The 24005-nt window shown below is 41.0% G+C and overlaps 1 protein-coding gene across 3 annotated transcripts in view; it reads right to left on the reverse strand.

Moving 5' to 3' along the window:
- Positions 1–4759: 4759 nt before the first annotated feature.
- Positions 4760–24005, reverse strand: part of igf2bp2a (insulin-like growth factor 2 mRNA binding protein 2a) — a 68709-nt gene continuing 49463 nt past the window's right edge. For all 3 annotated transcript variants that reach the window (XM_084363049.1, XM_084363048.1, XM_084363050.1), the window contains 11 exons: positions 23700–23990; positions 23367–23501; positions 19498–19620; positions 14876–15008; positions 11225–11362; positions 10627–10695; positions 9760–9882; positions 8584–8658; positions 8234–8365; positions 7756–7869; positions 4760–6076 (listed from right to left, as the gene is read on the reverse strand). In XM_084363049.1, coding sequence (XP_084219175.1) covers positions 5978–6076; positions 7756–7869; positions 8234–8365; positions 8584–8658; positions 9760–9882; positions 10627–10695; positions 11225–11362; positions 14876–15008; positions 19498–19620; positions 23367–23501; positions 23700–23990 — 1432 coding nt within the window. In that variant the 3' untranslated portion in view covers positions 4760–5977. The remainder of the gene's footprint in view (positions 6077–7755; positions 7870–8233; positions 8366–8583; positions 8659–9759; positions 9883–10626; positions 10696–11224; positions 11363–14875; positions 15009–19497; positions 19621–23366; positions 23502–23699; positions 23991–24005) is intronic.

Consider the following 24005-nt stretch of genomic DNA (forward strand, 5'->3'; position numbering starts at 1 on the left):
TTAGTGAATAAATCTCCGTTTTATCAGTATGGCTGAATGATATGCAAAAAACCCAATTATTAATGATTATTTTAAAAGATATTCCGATTACAATATGAGTCATGATCTAGCGGGAAAGGGACTTTTTTTTTATGTAATGTTCACTGAAAAAAATATGAAAGTGATAAAGATGAGATCCTCGTTGGGCCGTGCCAAACAAGCACGTTCCTTTACATCTGGAGAGTATGATTTATAGGCCGGGGCCGCGCTGTAGCATGACAGTTCTTAATTTAAAATGGTATGTAGTGAAACACTTTATCTTGATCAATAAAACTGCAGCTCCTTTGATTCGGATATTGCATTTAGCCATTAACTGTTCAGTCCTTCTAATCGGCTGGATTCTTATCTGAAAGTGAATGTGCGGTGAATTCAGGCAGTGTGAGGCCTCCGTTCAATCGAGCCTTAATGTTGCTGTGAAATCCTCTTTGCTGCCTCTTTTCACAGTCCTTATGTCTTTTGTACAGTCCTGGTCCAACAGCCTCTACGCTGCGCAAAGTGTTTTTTTAAAAACATTTTCTTCATGTGGGTTAAAGGATAAGTTCACCCAAAAGTGAAAATTCAGTCACTATCTACTCAGCCTCATGCTGATGGAAAGTCAGGCTAAGTTTTTTAGTCTGCAAAAACATTTCTGGAGCTTAAAGGCAAAACAGTGTTGCAGCATCTTCCTAAACAGCTGGAGTAGATGGGGACTTGTTTTAAAATGTAAAAAACTTTAGAAAAAACATAAAATGGCTCCACACAGCTCACTCTGCTTAATCCAAGACTCCAGAAGCCCCGAGATCCAAAATGTCTTTTCAAATTAATTTGGGATCTCAGGGTTTAAGAAGACTTGAATTATGTTTTTTTTGTTTGTCTGTTTCCGGTTGTTTTAATACGCTTTGAAAAAAGTCCCCATCTACTTCAGTTGTTTAGGAGAATGCTAACTACCTACTAACTAACAAAACTTAATCTGCCTTTCCATCACCCATGAGGGCAAGTAGATAATGACTGAATTTTTCATTTTTGGGTGAACTGTTCCTTTAAGATGTAAACTAAATGTCAGCTTTAAGTTTCTTGAAAGATGTAAATTCCTTTAAAGTTTCATGTAATTTAGTTTGGCTGGTGTATTTGTGGTATGTCAGACCACAGACGATGTGGCACTTTTATTTCAGAGGTGATTTTAAATAATAAAACAGTAAACAGTAAAAGTATTTTTCAAATATTCTTTATTGCTCAGATCCAGGTTGCTCAGCAATACAGTTCACTCACAACTCAAAACAACAGCATGGCTGTTACCAGAAAGGCATGGATCCACGAGATGTACTAAAAATGGACCGTATGTCTGTCCAGCGCACAGTCACCGATTACCTTGAGGTGTTTGGGACCTTTTGGCCCGTGGGAAATGTAAGACTTGAGGGTTGTGACCTACTGAGGAAACAAAAGGAATCTCCCAAATGGTGAAATGCAGTTAAGAAAAGGATCCATGTAAAACCATTACTGAAAGTCTAGTGCTATATGAAGTGTAGTACATACTGGATCGCCTACAACAGTCTCATGCAATGCTTTGTGTTTTCTCATTTAACAACAAGACAGGACAAAAAACACTGCTGTAGTTCTGCATACATTCGACCAGACTTTGTTAAATCCTTCCTTAGCTAATCCATAATTTTATTTGGATGTTGAATGCCCTCTTTTTTCTGTTCAGTCCCAAAAGGCCGAACAAGTTTTATCAGCTTTTGTTAAATCAGACCTGGATACTCCGTCAACCCCCCAAATCTTTGCATGTCACAGATTTGTTTATGCCATTCTGATTCCCAAATCTGTTCAGAAAATCCTAGCTAGGATATTTATTTTTTTTATTCAACCACAATTTTTAACAGCTAGTATTATTGGTAGTGATCTAAAAGGAATGAATATTAAAGCAAAGAATCCCAGCTAATGCTCCAGACTACGTTATTAAATCAGTGTAAATGACGAGAAAACCAGATCAACAGAAAACAAAACAAAAATAAAAGCCTAAACTATCCAACCACCATGTGATATGACTAACAACACAGTACACCCTCAGTGATGTGTGTGATTGTGGTTTTTCTGGTACTGGATATTAATGTCTAGCAACACCCCACAAAACCTAGAAACACCAATCCTTGGAAGTAAAATAAAGAGGTTACTATCATCTCGACAAGTTTCAGCCTCAGACTGCGGTTGGCTTACAGATGTTTCTGCCGACGACGCCACATTTAGAGGGAAACCTGCACTTAACTGTATAAAGAGCCAAAAACACAAGAGAGACAGAGGCCCGACGAGTCCTCTGCAATGCAAGAAAAGAGCCTCAACTTCAAAAACTGCTCTAAAAAAAGCTACTCCTGACAGTCAAAACAAACCATGAGTGACGAAAACTACGATTTCCAGTGCTACTGTGAAAAGCCGTTTTCTCCACGAAGTACAGACAACAGTGAAGAAGACCGCCACATGAGTCATGCGCTCGAGTAGAAGCACCGTACTGCATTGGTGTTGGGTAAGGTCAGGGTATTAAAATCAGGTCTGGTGAGCTATCATCATCAGTATGAGGTACTGTACCGGCTGTGGGGAGGCTTTTTGCTGAAACAGCCTCAGGCATTGTGTGAGTTTGATAGACCTTTTTTTTTATTTTTTTTTTTATTATTATTTTTAGCACTGCTAGTCTGTGTTCACTGGGACAACAAAAGAAAAAAAATCCGCCTCCACTGATGACAAAAGTCTGCCCTCCAAAAAAAAACAAAAAAAAAAAACAGCTCTCAACAGTTAAAAGAAGTCCAAAGACAAATACTAACTTTCACTATATCATTCATTTATTTAATTCTTTTGCCCTACATCGGTTTTAGTAACTAAAGTCAGCCTTGGATTCTGAGAGGTAATTCTGAAATGTACAGCACAACAAAAAAAAAAAAAAAAAATTTAAAATTAAATCTGGTGAGAGAACTATTTAGAGGTCAGTTATGAGGGAAGCTGTGACGCCTCTAAACGCCTCCCACCATCTCTCACAACGCAGGTGCAGACTGGTAAGTGTTATAGAGAGACAGAGAAACGATGCATTTATGCGTGACTCTATTGTACATGTTTACAGATATACAGTTATCTTGTCGTACACAGTGACATTTCAACGACTAGACTAGAGTTGTTCTACATTCTACACAGAAGACTAGGGTTTTTCACCATGTTCAAGAGTCCTGTCAGTGTATTTTTGCAGCTTCGTCGTGTGTTTTTTTTTCTTTTTCTTCAAATCAACCCCAGAGTATGCTGTTATCAAACAGAGCTGGTAAGATTGAATTGGGTTGTTGTTGTTGTTGTTGTCGTTGTTGTTGTTATAAAATTCTTTTTTTTTTTCACAAGTGAATAAACTTCATTGTTATTTTAAAAGTTTTAAAAAAAAAAACCTGGAGGTACAGTTGGGAAAAACAGGAGGTACAGTTGGTTAGTTTCTATCAACTGACTTGTATCTTTTCTGTCTTTGATGGTGAAATCAGTACACAACATCCACATTCAGAACCACTTCGGGCAGGTATGTACCCCCTAGATCCTGCTCTTCATTCCTTTCTAGAGAAAAACTTGGAAATCCTTTTTTTGACGTGTATCATTAAGAGGTCGTATATGGCGTCCAGGCAAAGACAGTCCAACAGAGTTGACTACGGTTTACAAAGTTTCACTAGTCGGCTGGACCTGAAGAGTTTAGAGATTACTGTAGATCTTTTCTCTTGTTCTTTTTTTTCATTATAAAAGAAAAATTAAAAACGCTCAAAATGATCAGTTAACAAGGCATACAAAATGTGGAAAAAGGGGAAATGAAAGATTGGACTGAGGTACCCTGAAGCCTGAGGTAGATCACAATACTGACATGCGCACTGTTCACATCCTGACCAAAGTTAACGCGGTGGTTCACTTTACTGTTCTCCTATTTTTTCAGGTTTTTTTTTAATTTATATTATTATTCATAGTCTAGTTTTTCAAGAAAATAAACACTTCCCTTCAAAACAATATGGCAGTGTCCCACTGAGGAAAAAAGAAAAGGACTTAGTTTTCTTTTAGTTTCTTATCAATAGCTCTCATCACAAAATAGGAAAAAAATAGATTCATAAATATTACTCTCTCTTTTTATATATATATACACACACACACATGCACACACACATACACACACACGGAGGAAGCTGTGCGTATTGGCAATAACCTTGCGCGTCTGGAAGATGGAGCTGATGGGTGATGTCTGAAAGGTGACAAAATTAAGGCAACAAGCTTCCACGGTCTCCAAAGTAAAGCACAGAGGGGACACCAGGACCTGCGTGTCCAGCGCGCTCGCACAGCGGAGCGGGTCGGTCGGCCAGCTCGCCAAAAAAGCAAAGAAAGAAAAGAAAGGAAAAGAAGTTGAAAGAAAAAGAGAGCGAGAGCGAGAATGACAATCTGTGTGTCTGTGCCTCTGGCCTGGCCCGCTGGACACGGCAGGGGTGATAACTTCTAAAAAGGCTGCATATTGTACATTCACAGCTGTCATGCCGTTTTAGAAAGCTCCCTGACAAGAGAGGGTTAAAGCCAAACGCGGCTGCGGTCACGTTTGCGGTTGTGTGTGTACCACAGGTCATACAGTGCCTCCCCGTAAACCCACCACCCCCTACCCCCAACCCTTTAACCCCCAAAACTTTACCTTTACTGCCACTCCACACACCATCGGTCTGCACCCTCCCCACCCCACACCCCGTCCCCTCGTGAAGGTAGAACGTGCACATTCAAATTGACTAACAAGCAAAGGTGCACCAATTTTTTTTTGTTTTAAGACGTCAATTTTGTGCTTCTGATCGTCGAGGAGAATACCTTTAAAGACATACTTCTGATTTCTTTTTTTTTAAATTAGCATGAATGTTGATAGTCTGGGAGGGTGATACCAGCTTACTGGTAACAAAAAATGTAAAATAAAGTAAATCCCTCTGTTGCTTTTAACCTCTGTTGAGCGAAAGTGGCAGTCAGTTCAATGTTATCAAAAGGCTACAGAAAGAAACTAATATTTTTTATCCTATTAGAAAGAAAAAAAAAGCCCATGATGCCAGATGAGAGAGTGTGATGAGAAAGTGAAGCAGAAACGAGCAGAAAAAGGAAGCAGAAAGTGTAGCATCAGATGTGAATGGTGAGAGACATTTCAAAGGGAAGTTATCTTTTGCGTTGGCACACACACAGGCTTGTTACAAAGACTCATTCACCATATTTACTGTAGTTATAGGGGTTTTCTTTTTTTTTTTTGATTTCAGTGGCCTATAATGTGAACAAACAAAAGGAAACCGCCAGATGTGGCCGTCACAGCCCGATCAATCTCTGGAACAAGCAAAAATATTAAAAAACCACGCCGAGTCGGACTGTCGTTCTGATAGAAAAACAACAGCGCGCACTCTCGGCGTGCGTCGATAGACTTTTCTACTCTGTATTAATACTGCTAAGGATATTTAATCTTGCAATCTGATATCATCTCAAACTCTTGTGAGAGAAGGCGTCCATTGTCACTCGCTCTCGCTCTAACCCAAAATATCAATCGTATACTCTCGTGTTAATACAGTTGCTTTATCCGGTTGTTAGGCCTATGTTAGTCCAACTTAAGAGATAACATTATGCAGGGCGACATACTATTTCCTGTTTTTAACTGTGTAGACAACAGTTTCCACCTTTCTTTTAGATTTTTTTTTTTTGGTCTTTTTTGTTATGTTATATCAGTACGGTTTCTCCCACTCTATCTGCTCTCACAGGGCTGGCAGTGCACACAATGCCCTCAGCCTTTGGCTCTCACTTGTTTCCCCCCTAGTGAAGTTCTTTGGTTTTGTTCGGTGCTGCTGGTCTGCCCTGCATGTCCCCCTTGGCCTTGGCCTTTGTCTGGGTAGGTCTCTGTCCGTTTGGGAGGGCTACATTCATTGGCTGGCGCCCGCTGGAGCCACCCCGCTGGTCACTTGGAGTGGTGCGGTGACACGGCGGCGCCCTGCTGGTGCTTCTGTTCCTGCTGTTTGACCTGCTGAATGATCTCCCGGATCTTCCTCTGTGCAGTCTGTTGGAGAGGCAACACATGCAGGACGAGGTGTTAATTGATACATGACTGTGTGGGTGGATGAACTGTATAACTGTCGTTTTTTTCTTTTTTCTGTCTTTTTTTCATTTGTTTTCCTGTATTTTTCTTGCTATTTTCTGTCAATTCATCAGCGAAAAGACTGGTTATTGGTTATTTCAACATGGCTATCATAGTTATTCTCAGTGCCTGTCACCAGGTTAAGATTCAGACTAATGCTGCGTTCACGTGCACCTTGGATGGTCCGATTTCACAAGTTTGAAAGTCGTTCCTCCTACTTCAGGATGTGGGAGCAAGACGGAGACCAAAAATAAGTTTTTTAAAATCACTTAGAGCATTTAAACAACACACTGACAGCTGTTTCCAGTATTTGAGTGACAAGGAAGAGCAAAGGAAGCGATATAATGACCACACAATACATTCGGTAAAAGTGTTTGTCGTCTTTTGTCCAAAGATGCAAAAATCTAAATTCCTTGTTGTGTAAATGGTGTAAAACACCATCAAAGTTTGTTGTTTGTCACCTTGGAAGTACAATTGTGACAAAACTATACCAACTCTAGGTTCACTTGGTAACTTTTTTCCAAACCATATTACACAGTTTTCATTATCGGATGGTTATTCACTTGTCATGTAGATGGATTTGCTGACATGCAGGCTCAGTATCAGTCACCTTCACAGAGCGCATGTGCTATTCTTGAAAGCTTTGCTCTCTGTACAAGATTAACAGGCAACTACCAACCAATCAGAAATGAGTATTCTCTGCATCATGAAATGTATGATAAAAGTACGCATGTGCAAACAGACATAATAACATAATTACACAATTAGCAAACATAATTATACCAACAAATGTATGGGTGAAGTTAACAGTGTTTGATGTATAATTATATGAAATCATTACACCTGTATGACACTCACACAGAACGACGTGTTACGACTTATCTTCCCTGGTTACACACTTTCTCTGGGCCTGATAGACATCTCCTGTTAGCTTTGTTACACTGTAATCAATCTTAATAGTGAGTCTGGTGACATCATGTTAGTCCCAACATAGATCCACTCACCTTCAACCTGAGCAGAGGTCTAATTAGACACAATCAACAACACTCTGTGGCCTTTGCAGGGCATTCGACCACGCAGCAGAGACGTAAAAGTTTTCTACTGCTTCTCTACTTATTTTACATTTCTATTTCAGTTGATTGTTGTTGCACATTCACATTTATATACAAAAAGTTAGATATGGTTTTAGTTTACAAATACACAGGTGGAGTTTTCTCCTCTCAGGTGTAAACTGTGAGCTCCTGCTGAGTTTTGCAACGGGACAACTGGAGGCTTCATAGATTGGTCAACTTTAAATTTCAACTGGTGTTCAACACTGACACTGAAACTAAAACTGGATGTACCTGAGTGTGCAGATTCAGCCCCGAAGGTGAAGACGAGCACTGACACATAACGACACAATAACAGATGAGAAAACTACACCTGCATGTCTTGTGGTTAGACCGCACCTAACTGCTAACTCACTTTCATGAGTAGATTGTAGATTACATGATCCAACGTCACCAGGTGCCTTTACCACTTGATGATGATAATAATAATAATAATAATAATAATAATAATAATGATAATAATAATGATAATAATAATTAGTTTTTTTGTACCTGGCTGGCAAAGAAATGTCCACTGATTTTCACAAAGACCTCGTCATTCTCGTCTGGAGTTTGGTCCCGTGGTACGATGACCTCAGCACTCGTCAGGTTCTGCAGCTCGTTTACCTGGAAAAAAAAAAAAGAAAGACTCCAGAGATCATCATGTGGCTTTGAGTTTCACCTCCAGCCTCAATTACAAAACACTCTGACGGGCAGAGTATCAGATTATGGTCAACTGAAACGCTGATGAAAGCTGCTGCTTGATGTACAGTAATCACTGGTGTGTGGAGCAACCTTACTGGTAATTTACTCAAGTAAAAAGTATTATTATGTTAATGCAGAGTTATTTTTTTTTTTAGTAAAGACATTGTTGTTAAAAATGGTTCAAAGAAGTGTGAAGTCTTTGATGTGTGAAGTAGAAATGAAAAATTAAAAAGCCAAAACATAAAAACAGCTTTGCTGTTACCGTTACATTTGGCCATCGACTCACCGTCTTGCCGCCTTTACCGATGACTCTGCCGGCTGCGGTTGAGGGAACCTTGATGTGCGTCTCCAGTTTGACCTCCTCCTTCGCCGTGAAGAAGTTCTCCTCTTTCAGCTTCCCAAATATCCGACCTTGAGCCTGGAATAAAGAGGAGGGAATGAGGCGAGGAGAGACTGGGGAAAACAGGGACACACAGTGATCCGCTGCTGTTTACTATAATACACCACAAGGTCAAAAATCATGATTTTTTTACTTTTAATTTGATCATTATATCCTAAAAAAGGTTTCAGCAACCTTCGAATGACATAATTGCATTTTACTGCACATTAATACACACATTCATAGTGGGTTTTTACCTTAAACTGAGCCTCTGGGGGTCCAGTAATGATAACCATCCTCATAGGACACTCTGGGCTCTCAGCTGGGGCAATCTGAAGCACACACACACACAGACCACACACACACACACACACACACACACAGACACACACAGACAGGTTATGGATACAAATAAGGAGAAAACGTGTCCATAAGCTGGTGATCTCCGTGCTCTCTCAGCGCATGTAACCAGTGAATCATCTGCACATTCCTCCAAATAAAAGAAACTCCTTTGATTACGTCGTGAGAATCCACTGACCAGCTGTCCGACCTCTGCGGACGGAGCTCGAGGGGCTTTCTGACATGCTCAGCTCACTAGTCATCTCCTTTTTTTGTTTTGTTTTCCACCATAAATAACTAACATCCTCAGCAGTGGTCCGTGAAGTGCTGCTGAGTCAGCCGGAGCCAGCTGCCAACCTGATGCCAACTCGCTAGAGAAGTTTGAAAATGCAGGTTTAACGGGGAGACGCTGCAGGTTAATGATTAACTAATAGATGTCAGCATGACTACTCACATTAAGACAATTACTTTTTGTACTACAAGTTTTCTGAAATGTTTTGTTTCATTTTGCAAATTAGGCACAATTTGGTCAAAAATGCACTATTTACAATAATCAGATTATCTTCATTGATGTGTTTTTGTTAATTTTTTATGTCTATTTCCTTCCTGAACTGCACTGTAATGTGATCATCTGTTAATAAAAACAACTCTTCTTTATGCTAACACAAAAATGCACTTATTTTCATTTCCAGAACAGAAATCTGAATATTGGATACAGCCAGGTTCAAAATGCTTGTTTACTTTTGTTGTCATATTACAGTTGAAGGTTTTTACAGTGGGAGAAAATACTTTAAAACCTTTAGACTATAGACAGAAATCAAACTGGAAAGTTTGGTGTATGTAAGTGCTATTGAAGTTGAGATTTTTTGCTCAGAGTCTTAAAAAAAGAAACTAATTTTGAGAAAACAACCTCTGTGTAAAAACATTTTTACATCTTGCATCTACACCCAGAACAGACGCAAAATTAGCCCAAAATCTCAAAATTGGTGGCAGTGTCTTCCCTTAGCTCATGTTTGTGAACTCAGGGGCAGGTCAATCACGTCTTTCCGCCCTCCTGACTGAACTCAGCGCTCTGTTGGCGCTGACAAACCCACCTTGATGGAAGCTCCGGCGAAGTGGGCGAGTTGTTTGATGTGCTGGCCCTTCTTGCCGATCAGGGCCCCGACTGCCTGAGTTGGAATAAAGAGGTAGACGACCTCCTGCTCTTGAGCCTGTTGCTGAGAGAGAAAAACACAGAGAACAATAGATTTTAAGAAAACTCTTTTATTAACACACTGTGAAGCTCTTTCAGTTGCATTTTATGTATGAAAGGTGCTATATTATTATTATTGTTACTACTACACTGTCACTAAACTCTACTAGAGAGGGTGGCAATAAAAACACATTCAGAACTGCTTTTAAAAAGCTGCAAAAGTTTTGATTAAGAGCAGCTGAAAAGTTAAATCGAGCTCTCTTCAAGGGTTTTCTCTCTGGGTAAACATCTCCGAGCCGAGTATTTCCTATTAAGGCCGATGGTTGCCCTATTTTTTTTCTTAGCATGGTAACACTCGTGTACTCGAGGTTTATAAAGTGAATTTTTACGGGCCACAGGACAACTGTGGGTTGAAAAGTCCCCTTCCAGAAATATTTGTGGTGTTCTGGTGACTCGTTGATGGTACGCAGGAATGCCAGACTCTCTCTTCTACGCAGACGTTGGCTGAGAGGTTGTCATGGTTAGTTATATTTATGTCTCCCTCTCGATTAGTCTTAAATCTCCCTCTTTTTCTTTATAATGTGGCATTTATACCATAAGTCACTTGCAAAGACAGACTTTCCAGCACAAACAGCTTTTCCTAAGCTTCTTGAGTGTGAAAAAACATGGTTTTGAATGCCCTCAGCTATTTAAATAATTATCTATCACCACACAAACACAATAAATTAGCGGTCACATTGTCTGTAGTGCAGATTCGGGGGAAACATACTGAGTGCTGGTGGGTGATGGCACTTGCTGGAGGAACCCCGTACAGGCCACTGAGATGTGAAGAGTGACTCTGAAAGTGAAGTGACAAGCAGACTGATCAGATGGCACAGCAACACACACATCCACAGGCACATGCACGTACACATGTCGAGCTCCTATCGAGGGGAATTTCAGGGCATAAACTCGCAGTGAATCACACACTAACTTTCTTGACTAGGAAACACGCGAATACATTCTCGCACACTGTCTCACACCACTCTGGCCCGACCTCGTCAGGCAATGAGTGGAGACTTTGTTTTACAGACAAACTGACTCATCTGTGGAGAAGATGGGGGAATTTTGGCCGCTTCAAACTGTGTGCAACATCATGCAGGAAGACCTGAGTCAACACCGTATTGTTTTTTCTAAAAGCACTTCAGGGGGAACCTGGTTTACCATGTGTTGGAGACAAATTGCTTTATCAAGTCAAAACTGATCCCTGCTGGCGCTGGGCGTGTAAAACCAACTGGGGTGAAGTCGGTCTGAAAAAGGAATTTTTAAAATAATTCTTTCCCACCTTTTATGGTTGTGTGCAGAGGTAGTAAGAAGAGCATACTCACTAAGAATGGGTTGTATCCTGCTGGTGCAATATGGGGCACTGCACCGCGTGGTCCAGCAGCAGGGGGCAGCACCGGCAAACCCGAGGAGAAGATGCCCAGAGCGTTCAGGTTCAAGCCTGGGATCAGGTTAGCCTGTTGCTGAGCAGAAGAGGAGAGGCAGGTTTACTCACCAGTTGAAAAGGATTTAAGGCTTGTCTATTTATTTATTTATCTTTTTACCAACTTTCACTGAAAATATGCAATTTTTTAAAGTTTAAAGTTTTAACCCACAAGCTGTTACACTTCTTACTGCAAAGAGGACGCTGACTACAACTGCAGCGAGCAAGAAAATCTTCAGCTACTAAGAGGTGCAGAGAAGAATGATGCAAATTCAAGTGACTCCTTCTAAGTAAGTACATTTATACCTGTTTGTTCAATGATACATCAGCACCAGTAGTTTCCAAAATTGCTTTAAAAGACAAAGACAATGTCTTTGGCCCAAAGAGTAAGAACGTAAATACGTCCTGCAAAACACAAGTTGGGTCTGAGACACTTAGTCAGCAAGATAATCGAATAATCTTTATATCGTTAACCCTCCGCACCACAAGCAGTTTCTGTGTCTTTTCAATGGCTTCGGTAACGTTTTTACTCACTGTGGGCCCATTTTCTACCGCAATATATAAGTCCTGCACCTTTCTGGAAACAACAAAGTCAATATGCTGCTTTTGTGCAGTATAACACAGTTGAATTTCTTTGATAATTTATCCTACAATATATGTATTTTAAAACAACATGCCCACAAGTGTTCCCAATACTGAAACACTTAATAAAGTATCTTAAATCTAATTTAACCAGGTGAATGTTTTTTTCAGGAGCTGGTTCAAGCAAAAGATTTGTTTTTAGTGAAATCTTTAATGATGCTAATGTAGAATTAAGTGATTTCCCTATTTTAAGCTTCCTGACAGAAATGTCCCTCGCACATGATAAAACCTCTGGTTCCAGTTTCTAAAATAGAAGTGTGTGCTTCTTTTCTTTGTTTCCTTTTATACTAAATTTAATTCATTTGAGTTTTGACTGTTGTTTGGCAGCAGCAGTGGTTTGAAAATGCTGTTTTGCACCAGTGTTGTAGTCAACACCGCATAAACCGAGACCAAGTCATGACCAAGACCAGATCAGTTCAAGTCCCCACTCACACGACACGCTTGTGATAAAAAGTGGAACGACGGGCCGTCCTCAAACGGATATGAACTTACTTTTTATACTCTCTCTCATCTTACTTCAACATATTTGTGAATGAAGGAAACTTCATCTTGATTCAGGAGACGATGAATTTGATATAACATGTATTTATATTTAAGATGTATGTGTGATGTGTTGATTTATGGCGTTGTATTACTGTTGCTCCTCGTGTATTTATTCCTGTGTACTTTCCTGATTACCAAGTTGTTTTGGATGTTTACTCAGCACAGTTTGTATGATTAACTACACCAGCATCCACAGAGTGTGTCAGTATAAATATGGGTGTGGTTTTTTCACTGGACGTGGAGTACGTGTGCAGGCGTTACCCTCTTTTCATTCACATCCTTACACGTGTACCTAAAACCATCCCCTCATTCAACACTGCTTATCCATGTTTTACCATCCAACAAACACATCACTATTTTTGTGCAAGCATCAGGTTTTCCGGGTGAGGTGTCGTGTTACTGTCTCATATCCGTAGAGACCCTGCAGCCTTCTGTCTAAATTATCTTATTTTCTCAGTTTGTTTTGTGCTCACGACACTTTACCAACCCAAACTATCAACTATCTTTCTGGTGCAGTTATGAACAGCTCCGACAAACCCTACTGATTCTACCTTTAAGTTTAATAGCCTTTAAATTATATTAACAGGCCTTGAGGTTCAGTTAGCTTCGCACTGGTCGGAAGGGATACTTTTATACATTTCAGAGCCTGTACTTTATTACTTTTACTTGAGTAAAGAGGCTGAATCAGTCGTTTATTCGTATTTGTACTCCAACTTGAGTACAGAATGTGTGTACATTTGCCACCTCTGGGGTCAAACAAGTATTCAGCACAGTGATACCCCTGCAGCTGTGGTCTCGACGGGTCTTGAAATAAAATCCAGAGTCGTCTTTTACAAATAACTGAAACGTCGTAAATCCAACAGGTGTTTTTTCACGTTTGTGATTTTTTTTTTCATGATTATGATTTGATCTGAATAAAATGTTGATAGAATAATGAGCCAAATTCTTCTTTCTTTCTCTTATCTTACTTTTATTTATTTGTGAATGTAGGTAACTTGGGATATTTTCACGACATGATAAATTTGGTCGATTTCAAGATGTTCCCAAAAACTGAACACAAGTACTACGACATTAGCCTGCTCTCTGGAAAATAGTAAACGTCATTGCGGGCATGACTGTTCAATATGCCACATAATTAACTGATTTATTGAGAAAACAATCCGCAGATTAACTGATAATAAAAGCAACAGTCAGTCGCAGCCCTTTTGTGTGAACTGCTCCTTTACTTCCACTAACTCCGTTACACAAAAGGGTATTTTCATTTGTGTATGTCCAGTACAGATTGAAATAATTCTCCAGTTTCTTTTGATGAGTAAACCATTTTTAAAAAAAACTGCACTGTCTGGAAAATCCACTGTCACAGAGCTGAAAACAGGGCTGGGTTTATTTTTAGCTCATGAGAAGTAGATGTTTTTGGAGGTACGCTGGCACGACAAAAACGTGTCTCCCTCACAGTCAAGTCAGCTATTCTGGCTTCATGTTCGTGAGGAGACACGCGGTCTCCTTTCACTTCCTTGTTCCCAGAGAGCTCTGTGTAATATCCACAGTGTCACGCTAGATGGCCCTCACCGCTTGCTGTGGAGCCTTCGCTCAGCCCGACAGGTGCCAGAACTGCTCTCGCCAGCCGGTGCAATTTAACCGCATGCTGCGTGATACCACTTGATGATCACTACCGGAGCCAATATTTGGACAGTCAGATAGAGCGAGGAGATTGTCAACTTGTGTGAAAGTAGCACAGAAGAAGCAGATACAGAGATTCTGAATTTTCCCAACAAGTCACTGCTGCTCTTCGTCACAGGGAACGCAATCACTTCATCAGCATCCATCTCTGCTTTACTGCATCGCAGCGGGGAGGGTTTCACTCTGTGATATCGTCACTATCTCTCTTCCTCTGAGGTTGACCTCTCTGCGCCGCAGCGCCGGTGATGTCATCGGGGCAGTGTGAAAGAGGAGCAGGGCCAGAGCGAGCGAGAGAGGGAGAGCAGGCGGCCTACAGATATCAGATGGATGCTGGGAAACGCAGTGTGTTACAGCAGGAACACAGACACACGCAGCGGGGAAGCGAGCATGAGTCAGAGGCTCTGTGGAACAGACACTCACACACACGCGCACACACACACACGTACGCAGACATGCTGTGCTCAAACGAGCGACTCACTGATGAGCTATTCTGCGATCGTTTACTGTTATCCATTAACACACACATTACTAATGCTGGTGGTAACATGCTATCCTCCTGTATATCTTCACTTCACTCCCTCTCCGTTGTTCACCTGTCAGTCTATGAGTCAACCTGAGATCATGTCCCCACACACACACGCACACACACACACACACGCACAGATGGTAACCTTTAAGCTCAGCTTACGTTTACAGCAGCAATGTCATTCTCGTAGGCTTCCCTCAGCTTCCCCATGATCTCGACCTGGGCTTTGCCAAGCGCCTCCAAGCTGCCCTTCACCGTGATGGTCCTCTCAAAGTTGTAGGTTAAGTCGTGTAACCTGCGACCAAGGAGATCACACACATGTAAGCGTATGATATGCAGCAGACACACTCATATTCTGCTTTCTCGGAAGGTGGAGGTGTGTGAACTGGTTTTAAATGCATTTCCTGTCCTTTGCGTGTTTCTCTCACTTAAGTGTAACTGAAGGTTGTAGCGTCAACACCTTCAAATACAATTTAAAGATGGAGGACACAGGAGATTAATGGTGAAAAATTAAGCAACAGAGGCTGACTTTCAGCTCCAAAAACACTGGTTCCTACACTTCCCATGATGCAGCTCGATCCGGACTGAAGATCAAGTCAATCCTGGCCCAGACGACAAGTGTAACGTTTTCTATTGATCAGTAAATAATTATTATCAGTGACATTAAACACGAACTGTAGCACACTTTTAATAATGAGATGCTAAAATAATAACTGCACCTCTTTTCTACATAGATTAAAAATGTGTTGAAAAATCTTATCAGTTGTTATCAGTGAATTCAACCATAATTTGATAATTTTCACCTTTTTCTTACTGCAGACTGCGTTTTTTTAATAATTAATTACGAAAGACCGGAAATGTGAGAGATGTGAAGTTAATTAATTGATTAAACGGTAGCCTATTTTGTTATCGCCAGTTGTTCCAGACCCCTGACCTTGAATTAAAGACGCAGACTGTTCAGTAACACGTTTGTGTCACACGATGGTAGAATATTCTTTAAGCTTAATACTGAGAAATTTTGCACGTTCTTGCACACGACAACTGCACCGCTCTCTCATTTAAACAACGGTCATGGTTAGATCGTCAGAGGTGTATTATCTCAGGATGAACTCCTCGAGATGTATCGTCTCATTTTGAGGGGGCCCAAACAAACAAAATTGGAAACAAAACAGCCCAAGGCGCATAAATATGTAACACAACAGTTACAACACAAAGACCAAACAAAGAAGAAGGAACAAAGACAGAACATCAGAAAGGAGTTGCAACCTTCATCTAGACATAATCAGAAGAAAAGAAATAATGTTCAATATATAAATAAATAAATAAATAAATAAACAAAAGAAGAGTGATACACAAACTTTTTGAAATAAGCTAAACGGTGACAGAGAACAGACAGTGAAAGATATTTTGTCTCGGTCAGAGGGACCCTGAAACATAAAAGCTTTTATGCCAACATCCTTTGAATTCATCCCAGTTTATTCATCGCTGATACATTTTTAAAATTTGTCATCACACAAGTTCTTCTATCAGCCAATACCTTACATATGATTGTGTTTTTTCTCTTTCTTGTTTTTGTCTGGGTCTTTAAATCATATCACATGAGTGTGTGTTCTGTTCTCAGTTAACGATCGGGTTTGTGTTTACTTAATGAATGAATTAATGTGTGTGACCTCGTCTGATTGACCTTGTGTGACAGACGTGTGTTTATGAGACGAATTGTTGTCGAGTAACGTCTCTGTCTTGTTCTGTGCCCTAAATGTAACTGATACATATTATTTTTTCTTTTTCTTGTAGTTGCCTGGACAGTGACTACTTTTCAAGCCCCTTGAGGGTTTTTTAGGCAATTCTCCAATTTTACTTTTTAAACAAACAAACAAAAAAACATACACGGGCACATAAAGAGGGTCTGATCAGAGCTTCTTAGAGTATAATTTGATTTACAAGGAACAAATTGTTGTTTTACACAAAAAGCAGAGTTAAAGTTAAGGCCTTTAAAATAAATTGAAACCCCTGAAATTGCTTTTATTGTTTATATCATATTTTTATTTGTGTGTAATTTCCTATTTATGCTTCTTGACTTAAAGTACTTGCTTCTATATTCACTTTATATTTTCTTGCACTGTGTTTACAGTTTCACACCAAAATACCAAGACAAACTCCTTGCACTGTATGTGAAAACCAACATGGCAGTAAGCCTGATCCCAGTTCTGATGAGAAAGATTACCGTGTTAATGACGTGCAATCGCGTCGGTTGTAAACTTTAGATGGTCGTTTGATTACAGAGTTGGCTGTGTGCAAGTTAAAAAAACACAGCGCATTGTACGTTGAGGTTGGCTGGCGTGAGATATCTTTCTCTGCCCCGTTGAGCTTTCAGAAATATCTCACAGTCGTGATTAACAACTTGGATGTTGACATGAACGCTACTGACGAGTTGTAAACTCAAGGTCAGGATGTGAATATCAGCACGGTGAGGTGCATACAGATGGAATTGATTCATCCACTCTCTCTTTTTATTATTTCAAGAGAGAAACTGTGCAAGAAGCATTAGTGTAGAAAAAACACTGCAGAGAGATATTAAGCTTGATTGTATCATTTTGTGGAGCAGCCAGACTACTGTGGGCTCTGTTAGCGGTCGTTTAATCTGTGAGTTATTTCCCTTGATTTCTAACCTTTATGTTTGGCTTGTTCCGCATTTTTATTTCTCTGTTTTGTTGATATTGCGATTATAATTTGTGGTTGTTGCTGTTTGTTGACCCGCGGAAGATTAGCGGCCACTTGGTGACAGAAGGTCGGGTCAAAAATTGGAGTTACCGTCGCGCAGTTTGCGGTCAATGTGCAGTTTACATCCATGTCTGTCCGGCCTATGTAGTGAAGACTTTAAAGGAGTTCTTGGAGAAGTGACGGTTATCACTGAAGTAACACGTATGATTGCAGTGGATAGTTTGCAGCGCAGTAACTTGCAACATGTCGTGTCAAATTTAAGAAATTCCCTTCAGGGGACAGATGCATCAAACATGCAAATTTACGACTAACACTGTGTGTATGCACAAACACAAACCATGCTATCTTTTGGTTAGATTTATAAACCTGGTGATCCTGTTTTTTAAATCTGAGTCATTATGGACACGGACGCACATGCACAAGCTTAATTTCCACTCCCGCATTTATCCGTAAATGGATGTAGAAAGACATACAGTATGAGGCCTTGTTTCTGCAGCCAAGTGGCTGAAAATGTGAAATGCTTCAACAATATCAAAATGTGTCTGATATAGAATCATTCAAATGAAAGTCTTGCACAGGGCGGTAAAATGTCATAAAATGAACGAGGTGATCTCAGAAAGATGCTGGCATGGCTGCGGTCAGCGTGGTGCCCTGATGCAGGCAGTCTGTGGGAATGCCCTGCAGTGAATTCCTTCTGGTCAGTTGTAATAAATGTCCTCACAGAAAACCTTCTCATTGTTGTTCCTAAATGTCCTTTTGTGTGTGTGCTAAGGGACACAATAGAGGGGTTGTCTGTGAGTAAAATGAGATGTGTAAAATTGTCATGCTGCTAAACGGATGATTGTTTTGAATCGGAAGATAAGCACTCCAAACCGTTTTATCTTTAAGGGTTGTTTGAAGAGTTTGTAGAGTCAGTCGGGGTGGAACGAGCTGCCGCCACACTAAGGCACCTTGATCCAGGACTAGAAGCATCATGGGAAACAATCAGGTCATATTTGAACTCCATAGCAGATTAAGTGTAAGCTCATGAATTTGCTCCAAGATGAGTTTCAGGTATTGTCTGATTTCTGGTTCCTCTCAGTGACATTTTACCGAACATGCGAGTTATCTCTAAAAAAGGTGTGAAGTATGCGTGGGGTGCGCACATTCTCACCATACATGCTTCCTTCCTATTTATGTGTGGGGGAAAAGATGCGTGTGTCATTTTTGTGCGTACACTTAGTTTATACATCTGGCCCCAGATGTTCATGAGATATTTTACATTCACAAGAATGAGACAGACGGAGGGAAGGACAACCTGGAAACACAACGCCTGAGGCCACGGCTATCGCTACGGTGGAGGCATGAGAATTAAAACCTGAAAGTGGTTTTGATTTTGCAGCTATAATGCTCACTTCTGAACCCGACACATGAATGAAATATTTGTTTTTTATCACCTTTGCTACAGGTGAGCTGTATAAGTCTTATTACGCGGATCAAATGAGCGATCGCTCCATAAAGCGGTCGGCCAGGAAGCTGTTCAAACCATTGAAACTTTGGGCCTTTGAGGCAGAACCGATCTATTCTGTCATCAGTGTTGCTGGACGTGGAGGACACTCTGAAGGGATTTCACACAAACGTCAATATTGAACGTACTGTTTGCCTCTCTTCAGAAGGACCCTCTTCTTCCCTTCTCTCTTCACCTCCCTCCTCCTCCTCCTCTCTGTCTCTTTCTCAAGCCTCATTACATCCTCAGAGCTCACGGAGACAGAGCAATTCATTAGCCCTAAATGAACGAAGGTTGGTGAGCACGGTCCGTTAAATGGGGTGTAACTGCCACCTCTCTAATATCATGTTCTGGAGTGAAGGAGCTGTAATCAACTCTTCTCATTTGTTCTCTAACAACTCAGTTAAGTGAAACCACATGCTGGGAGGCTAATGAGCGTGGGCGGAGACAGGTGTGGCCCCAACAAATCACTGCCTGGCATCTGTGCGCGTTAGTCAGAACCGTCCTCGGACGAATAATCGACGCTGTTGCAAAATCATGTTTGTTTAGAAAGAGGAAGGCGAGAGTGGCGACTTACGAGGAGATGGTAATCTTGGTCCCTGTCTCCTCCTCGATCTTCTTCAGGTTGCGGCCCTCCTTACCAATCAGCCGGCCCACGAGGCTGTTGTGGGCAAGGATTTTCAGGGCGATTTCCTCCGTCCTACACACACACACACACACACACAGGTTAAGGGGCGATAACAGAAAATAAGTTCTGCTGAGTGTCAGTGATGCGGTGTCAGGAATGTCATGGTGTGATGGGATGAACAGGAATGTGGATCGCTGCCCAGCTGGAAGTGCTGCTGTAAGCATGAAGGCACAGTGTTAAGACATTTGTGTGCGACGCTTACTTTTTTGTATTTTTTCGAAAAATTGAAGAAAAAAAATCAATTTAAACGTATGTTGCAAATAAGATGCTGTTGCAACAGCTCAGAAAAAGCTTCTGGTCACTGCGGGTGAAGATCTGTTGATAATCTCCCTCTAAGCATGTGAAACTATAGATTTTTGCATGATTTGTTTAGTTTTCTACTGAATTTTCTTCCATCAAGCCTTATCCAACATCAAACTGGATCACCCTGAATCACTAAATTTTAAACCACCCACTGCTGCTTAACCATAATGTAAGCAGATCTCATGGGGTATAAGATTTAAAACGTCTGCAAAACGTTCAGCTGCTGAGCTTAGTCTAGTTTACTCTCCCCACAGATCTGGATCCACACCAAAATCCAACTGGATATACTTCCTCTAAAACTATGAAGGATATGTGAAACTCTAAGTACCTTTCTGAACCCTCATTATCTCAGCTGCACATTGGTGGTAGTTGCAGGTTTCTAACCCTACTGAAAAGAGACTTCCCTCTATGAAGGCATATAGACATAGAAGCCGAAGAAAGCCATGGCTGAGAACTGGTATTCTTTCTCTTGCTATTGCAGTTGGTAGATTTAAAAATATTCAGCAGGAAAAATAGATTGTCCAAGCTGTGTAATTTGGCTAAAGTGAAAAGTGAGTCCCATTTTCTTCTGTACTGTACAAATTATGATGATTTAAGAGGGTTCATTTTCCATGAAATCGCTCGACAAAACCCTGAAATGTTCTGGTGGACTGATGGCACAAATGAAAATGGTTCTTTAATTTCGACGATTAAGTCTTGAACTATGTCTCAAAAGCCTGCAGCGGGAGGGCAGATGAACTATTTAACTAATATTTATTCTTATTTCTGCAGTATAACATTATAAAAGTTTTTTTTTTCCCAGCGATTAATAAATGGTTTAGTAGTCTCTATTCTGCCTATAATTAATACTAAATTACACAGTTTTTTCATGGGAACTTTCATGAAATTATTAGAAAATAACTGATCGTCGATCCAAAACCATTAACAAAAATGTTTGGCATTCAGCCCGAAGCAAACTTTCCCATAACTTTGCAAAGCGTGCTGGCTCTCACAACTCTACGAGCTCGATGTCTCATCCTTTTGAAGTAGAAACATGCTTCACTCCCCCGGCACGATAGATCAGTCAAACCGGCTCTACAGTTTGTCAAACTTAAGAAAAGCAGATTCTAGAAAACCTCGAACAAGACGAGGAGATCCTTTCTGGTTAGCACCAGTAACCTGATGGTTCAACCCCGCCCATTTCCTTTTCCCCTTTACATCATCCCCTTTTTATAATGTTTTTTATTCATTTTCTAGCATTTGTTCTTTCAGTTTTACAGTATTTAAGTATTTTTCCCTCTTTGTGTTATATACTGGGATGGATATTTCTGTATAATCGATATTTCTGCTCTGTGGGGTGAGTGTAAATATGCATTAAGGCTGTGGTTGGGTGTATGTGTGTGTGTGTTTGTAGGGGTGGGGCATGCTATAATCTGATCTGTGTGCTGATCTTTGCTGTAAAGTGAAGTCAGTTTGGGGTGAGCTGTGGGGCAACTGAGGGGCGATGACAGTGTTGTGGGTTGAGCTGGTTGAGGTTTCACTGGGCGCCTCCATAGTGAAACAACTGGGTGTGGGGTGCCCGAGGTGACAGGTTCATAACCGGCAAGGCCGGGTGGTGTTTTGAGTTGACTTCTGAGAGGAGGATTAATGTTTTGACAGATTGAGGCTGAACTTGTCGTTAAATGACGTCATGTTTATTTGGCAGACACTTTGACTAAAATGACTTCCAACAATCAAACTTAACAGAAACAAGAGCCAGATGAAATTAAAATCTTGTTTTTTTTGCTTCTTTGCCAAATGTTTTTTTCAATTCCAAGAAATATTGGTGGCATTCAGAGCTACAACCCACTTACTACTGTTTACATCTGGGTCACATTCATCTCAGTTATTGAACACATGCTGGTGTAATTGAGATACTTTTACTTTTTTCCCCATTTTCTTTATTTACAAATTTTAAAGGATAACTCCACTAAGAAGTATAAATCCTTTTGTGGCTCCAGAGGAAGCAGCATGCAATCTGATAAATTGCCCCCAGTGATGTCACTCAGTGGCTGAGGTGCATTGTTGGTATGGACAGTTTGAAAACAACATAACAAACCAGAGGTATTGCCGTTTTATTCAACGTATTCTTCTTCTATTTCGCCTACATTACCCACAATGCACCGTACTCACTGAGTGACATCCCTGGAGCCAATTTATCAGATAACGTGCAGCTTCCTCTTGAGCCACAAAAGGCTTTATGCTACTTTTATCACATATGCTGTACTCCTGAAAACACACTTTAATGTGTAAAATTGGTGGAGTTACCCTTTAATGGATAGTGTTGAGAAATACGCTTATTGGCTTTCCTGCCCAGAGTTAGATGTGCCATCACTCCCTTGGCTGTACGGTAAATATGAAGCTACAGCCATACAGCTGATTAGCTTAGCTTAGCATGAAGACCGGCTGCCATCTTGGCAAAGCCCCTTGGCAGCTGTTTTGGGCGAACAAGACCAGGCTCCTTTCTGAATGAATGGGGTGAGAGACAGAGCTTCACTTTTAATGGTCACCCGGACATAGAAACTGCATATATAGAATCACCAGTCAAATCTGGTAAAAAACTTGAAAAGTTTGGTGACTTTCTCCTAAAATAAAGTTTAAAGTGCCCTTTTCCAACAGGTTATTCTCTGGTTTCTTTAAACACATTTCTCCTTAAGTTATTCCTATAACAGTTTGAAATCTGACTTAAATTTCTTTCTGGCAAACTCAAGAAGAAAACACAGATGTGGCTACAAAACATTAATTTCCTTTGGATGTCAGGAAGCATAGTGAGATCACAGCAAAAGGTGAAAAATGTTATTTAGATCGAATGCTTCACACGCACGCTCACCAGCTTCAATCATCACAGCCTGAAATATTCTCTGGTTCAATGAGCGACCACAGAATGATATCTCCTCGAATTTATCTTGCATGTCTGTGTCTATTTAAAAGGAAGCATATGTCTTGAATCCAGCGCTGTAGGATTGAGCCATCACATCACCCCTCAACAACACTGAGTGTGTGCACACATGGCCAGGGGCGATGTTCAGCAGTGCAGCCCCCCTTCAAACAACACACTTAAAAACGAGAAGTGACAAACGCTGGCGTTATGTGTTAAAGGTTGGTGCAGAAGCTCCAGGAGTTTAAAAGGTGCAGTGTCTTGTTAAAAGTGTCAAGCCCTATTAGACATGTTGGCCTCGTTTCTTAAATGCTAAGCTGCGATCACGTGTTAGCCTATGTGAGTGTGTCGTGCGCACTGTGTTTACTGTGTCAGTGGTGAGTGGTCTCACTGCCCGCACAGTCAGATTAAAAGGTCTGCAGGCAGGTTAAAGGATAAGATTATAGCCCTGTCGACATTATAGCTAATCTCCCTGTGGGAGTGTATACATGTTCTGCAGCAGCGCCGCTAAGTGTGTTTATGTGCACGTTTGTGAATGTTTGTCGGGGTGCCGACTCACGTCTTGGTCTCGCAGGCTTCCTTCTGCATGATGTCCAGGATCATGCGACAGGCGGAAGAGCAGCCCTCTGGAGTCGAGTGGATGGTGATGGGCTTTTCTGCTGCGCCTGCATTTTCCTTCCGATGAATGTCCACCCTGAGATGACAACATTGAGAAGGACAGAGAGGGAGGAGAGAGCAGAAAGTCAAATCTACGTGCTTTTTTTGAATAATAAAGTGTGTCATAGTGTGCCTTAAAGGTGGAGTGGACATTTAGAAAGAACTGTAAACATGTGATTCTTCCACTGAAAACCAAAATGCCAGGCGAGACATCTAACGTGACAGTGTAGCTCACTTTGAGTGTGTCTGTTTTGTGACATCCTTGATGGTCTGGCCGCCCTTGCCGATGATGGCCCCGACCATCTGGTTAGGCACGAGTATGCGCATGGGTAAGTCGAGCTGTCTTGGGTGTGGAGCGCCAAAGTCTCCCGAGGTCCCAGGCTGAGAGCCGCCCTGGTCCCGGGACGACCGACCTCCACGCCGCGTGCGGGGAGCCTGGTCAGGCGGAGCAGCATCCATGTCCACAATATATGACACCTTGAAAGAGTAGTCCTCAAACTGGTGTCCTGTTAACTTCTCAATGGCTCTGTGGGGAGAAACA

The sequence above is a fragment of the Pagrus pagrus genome (assembly GCF_965226575.1).
Source record: "Pagrus pagrus genome assembly, chromosome: 9".
Taxonomy (NCBI): Eukaryota; Metazoa; Chordata; class Actinopteri; order Spariformes; family Sparidae; genus Pagrus; species Pagrus pagrus.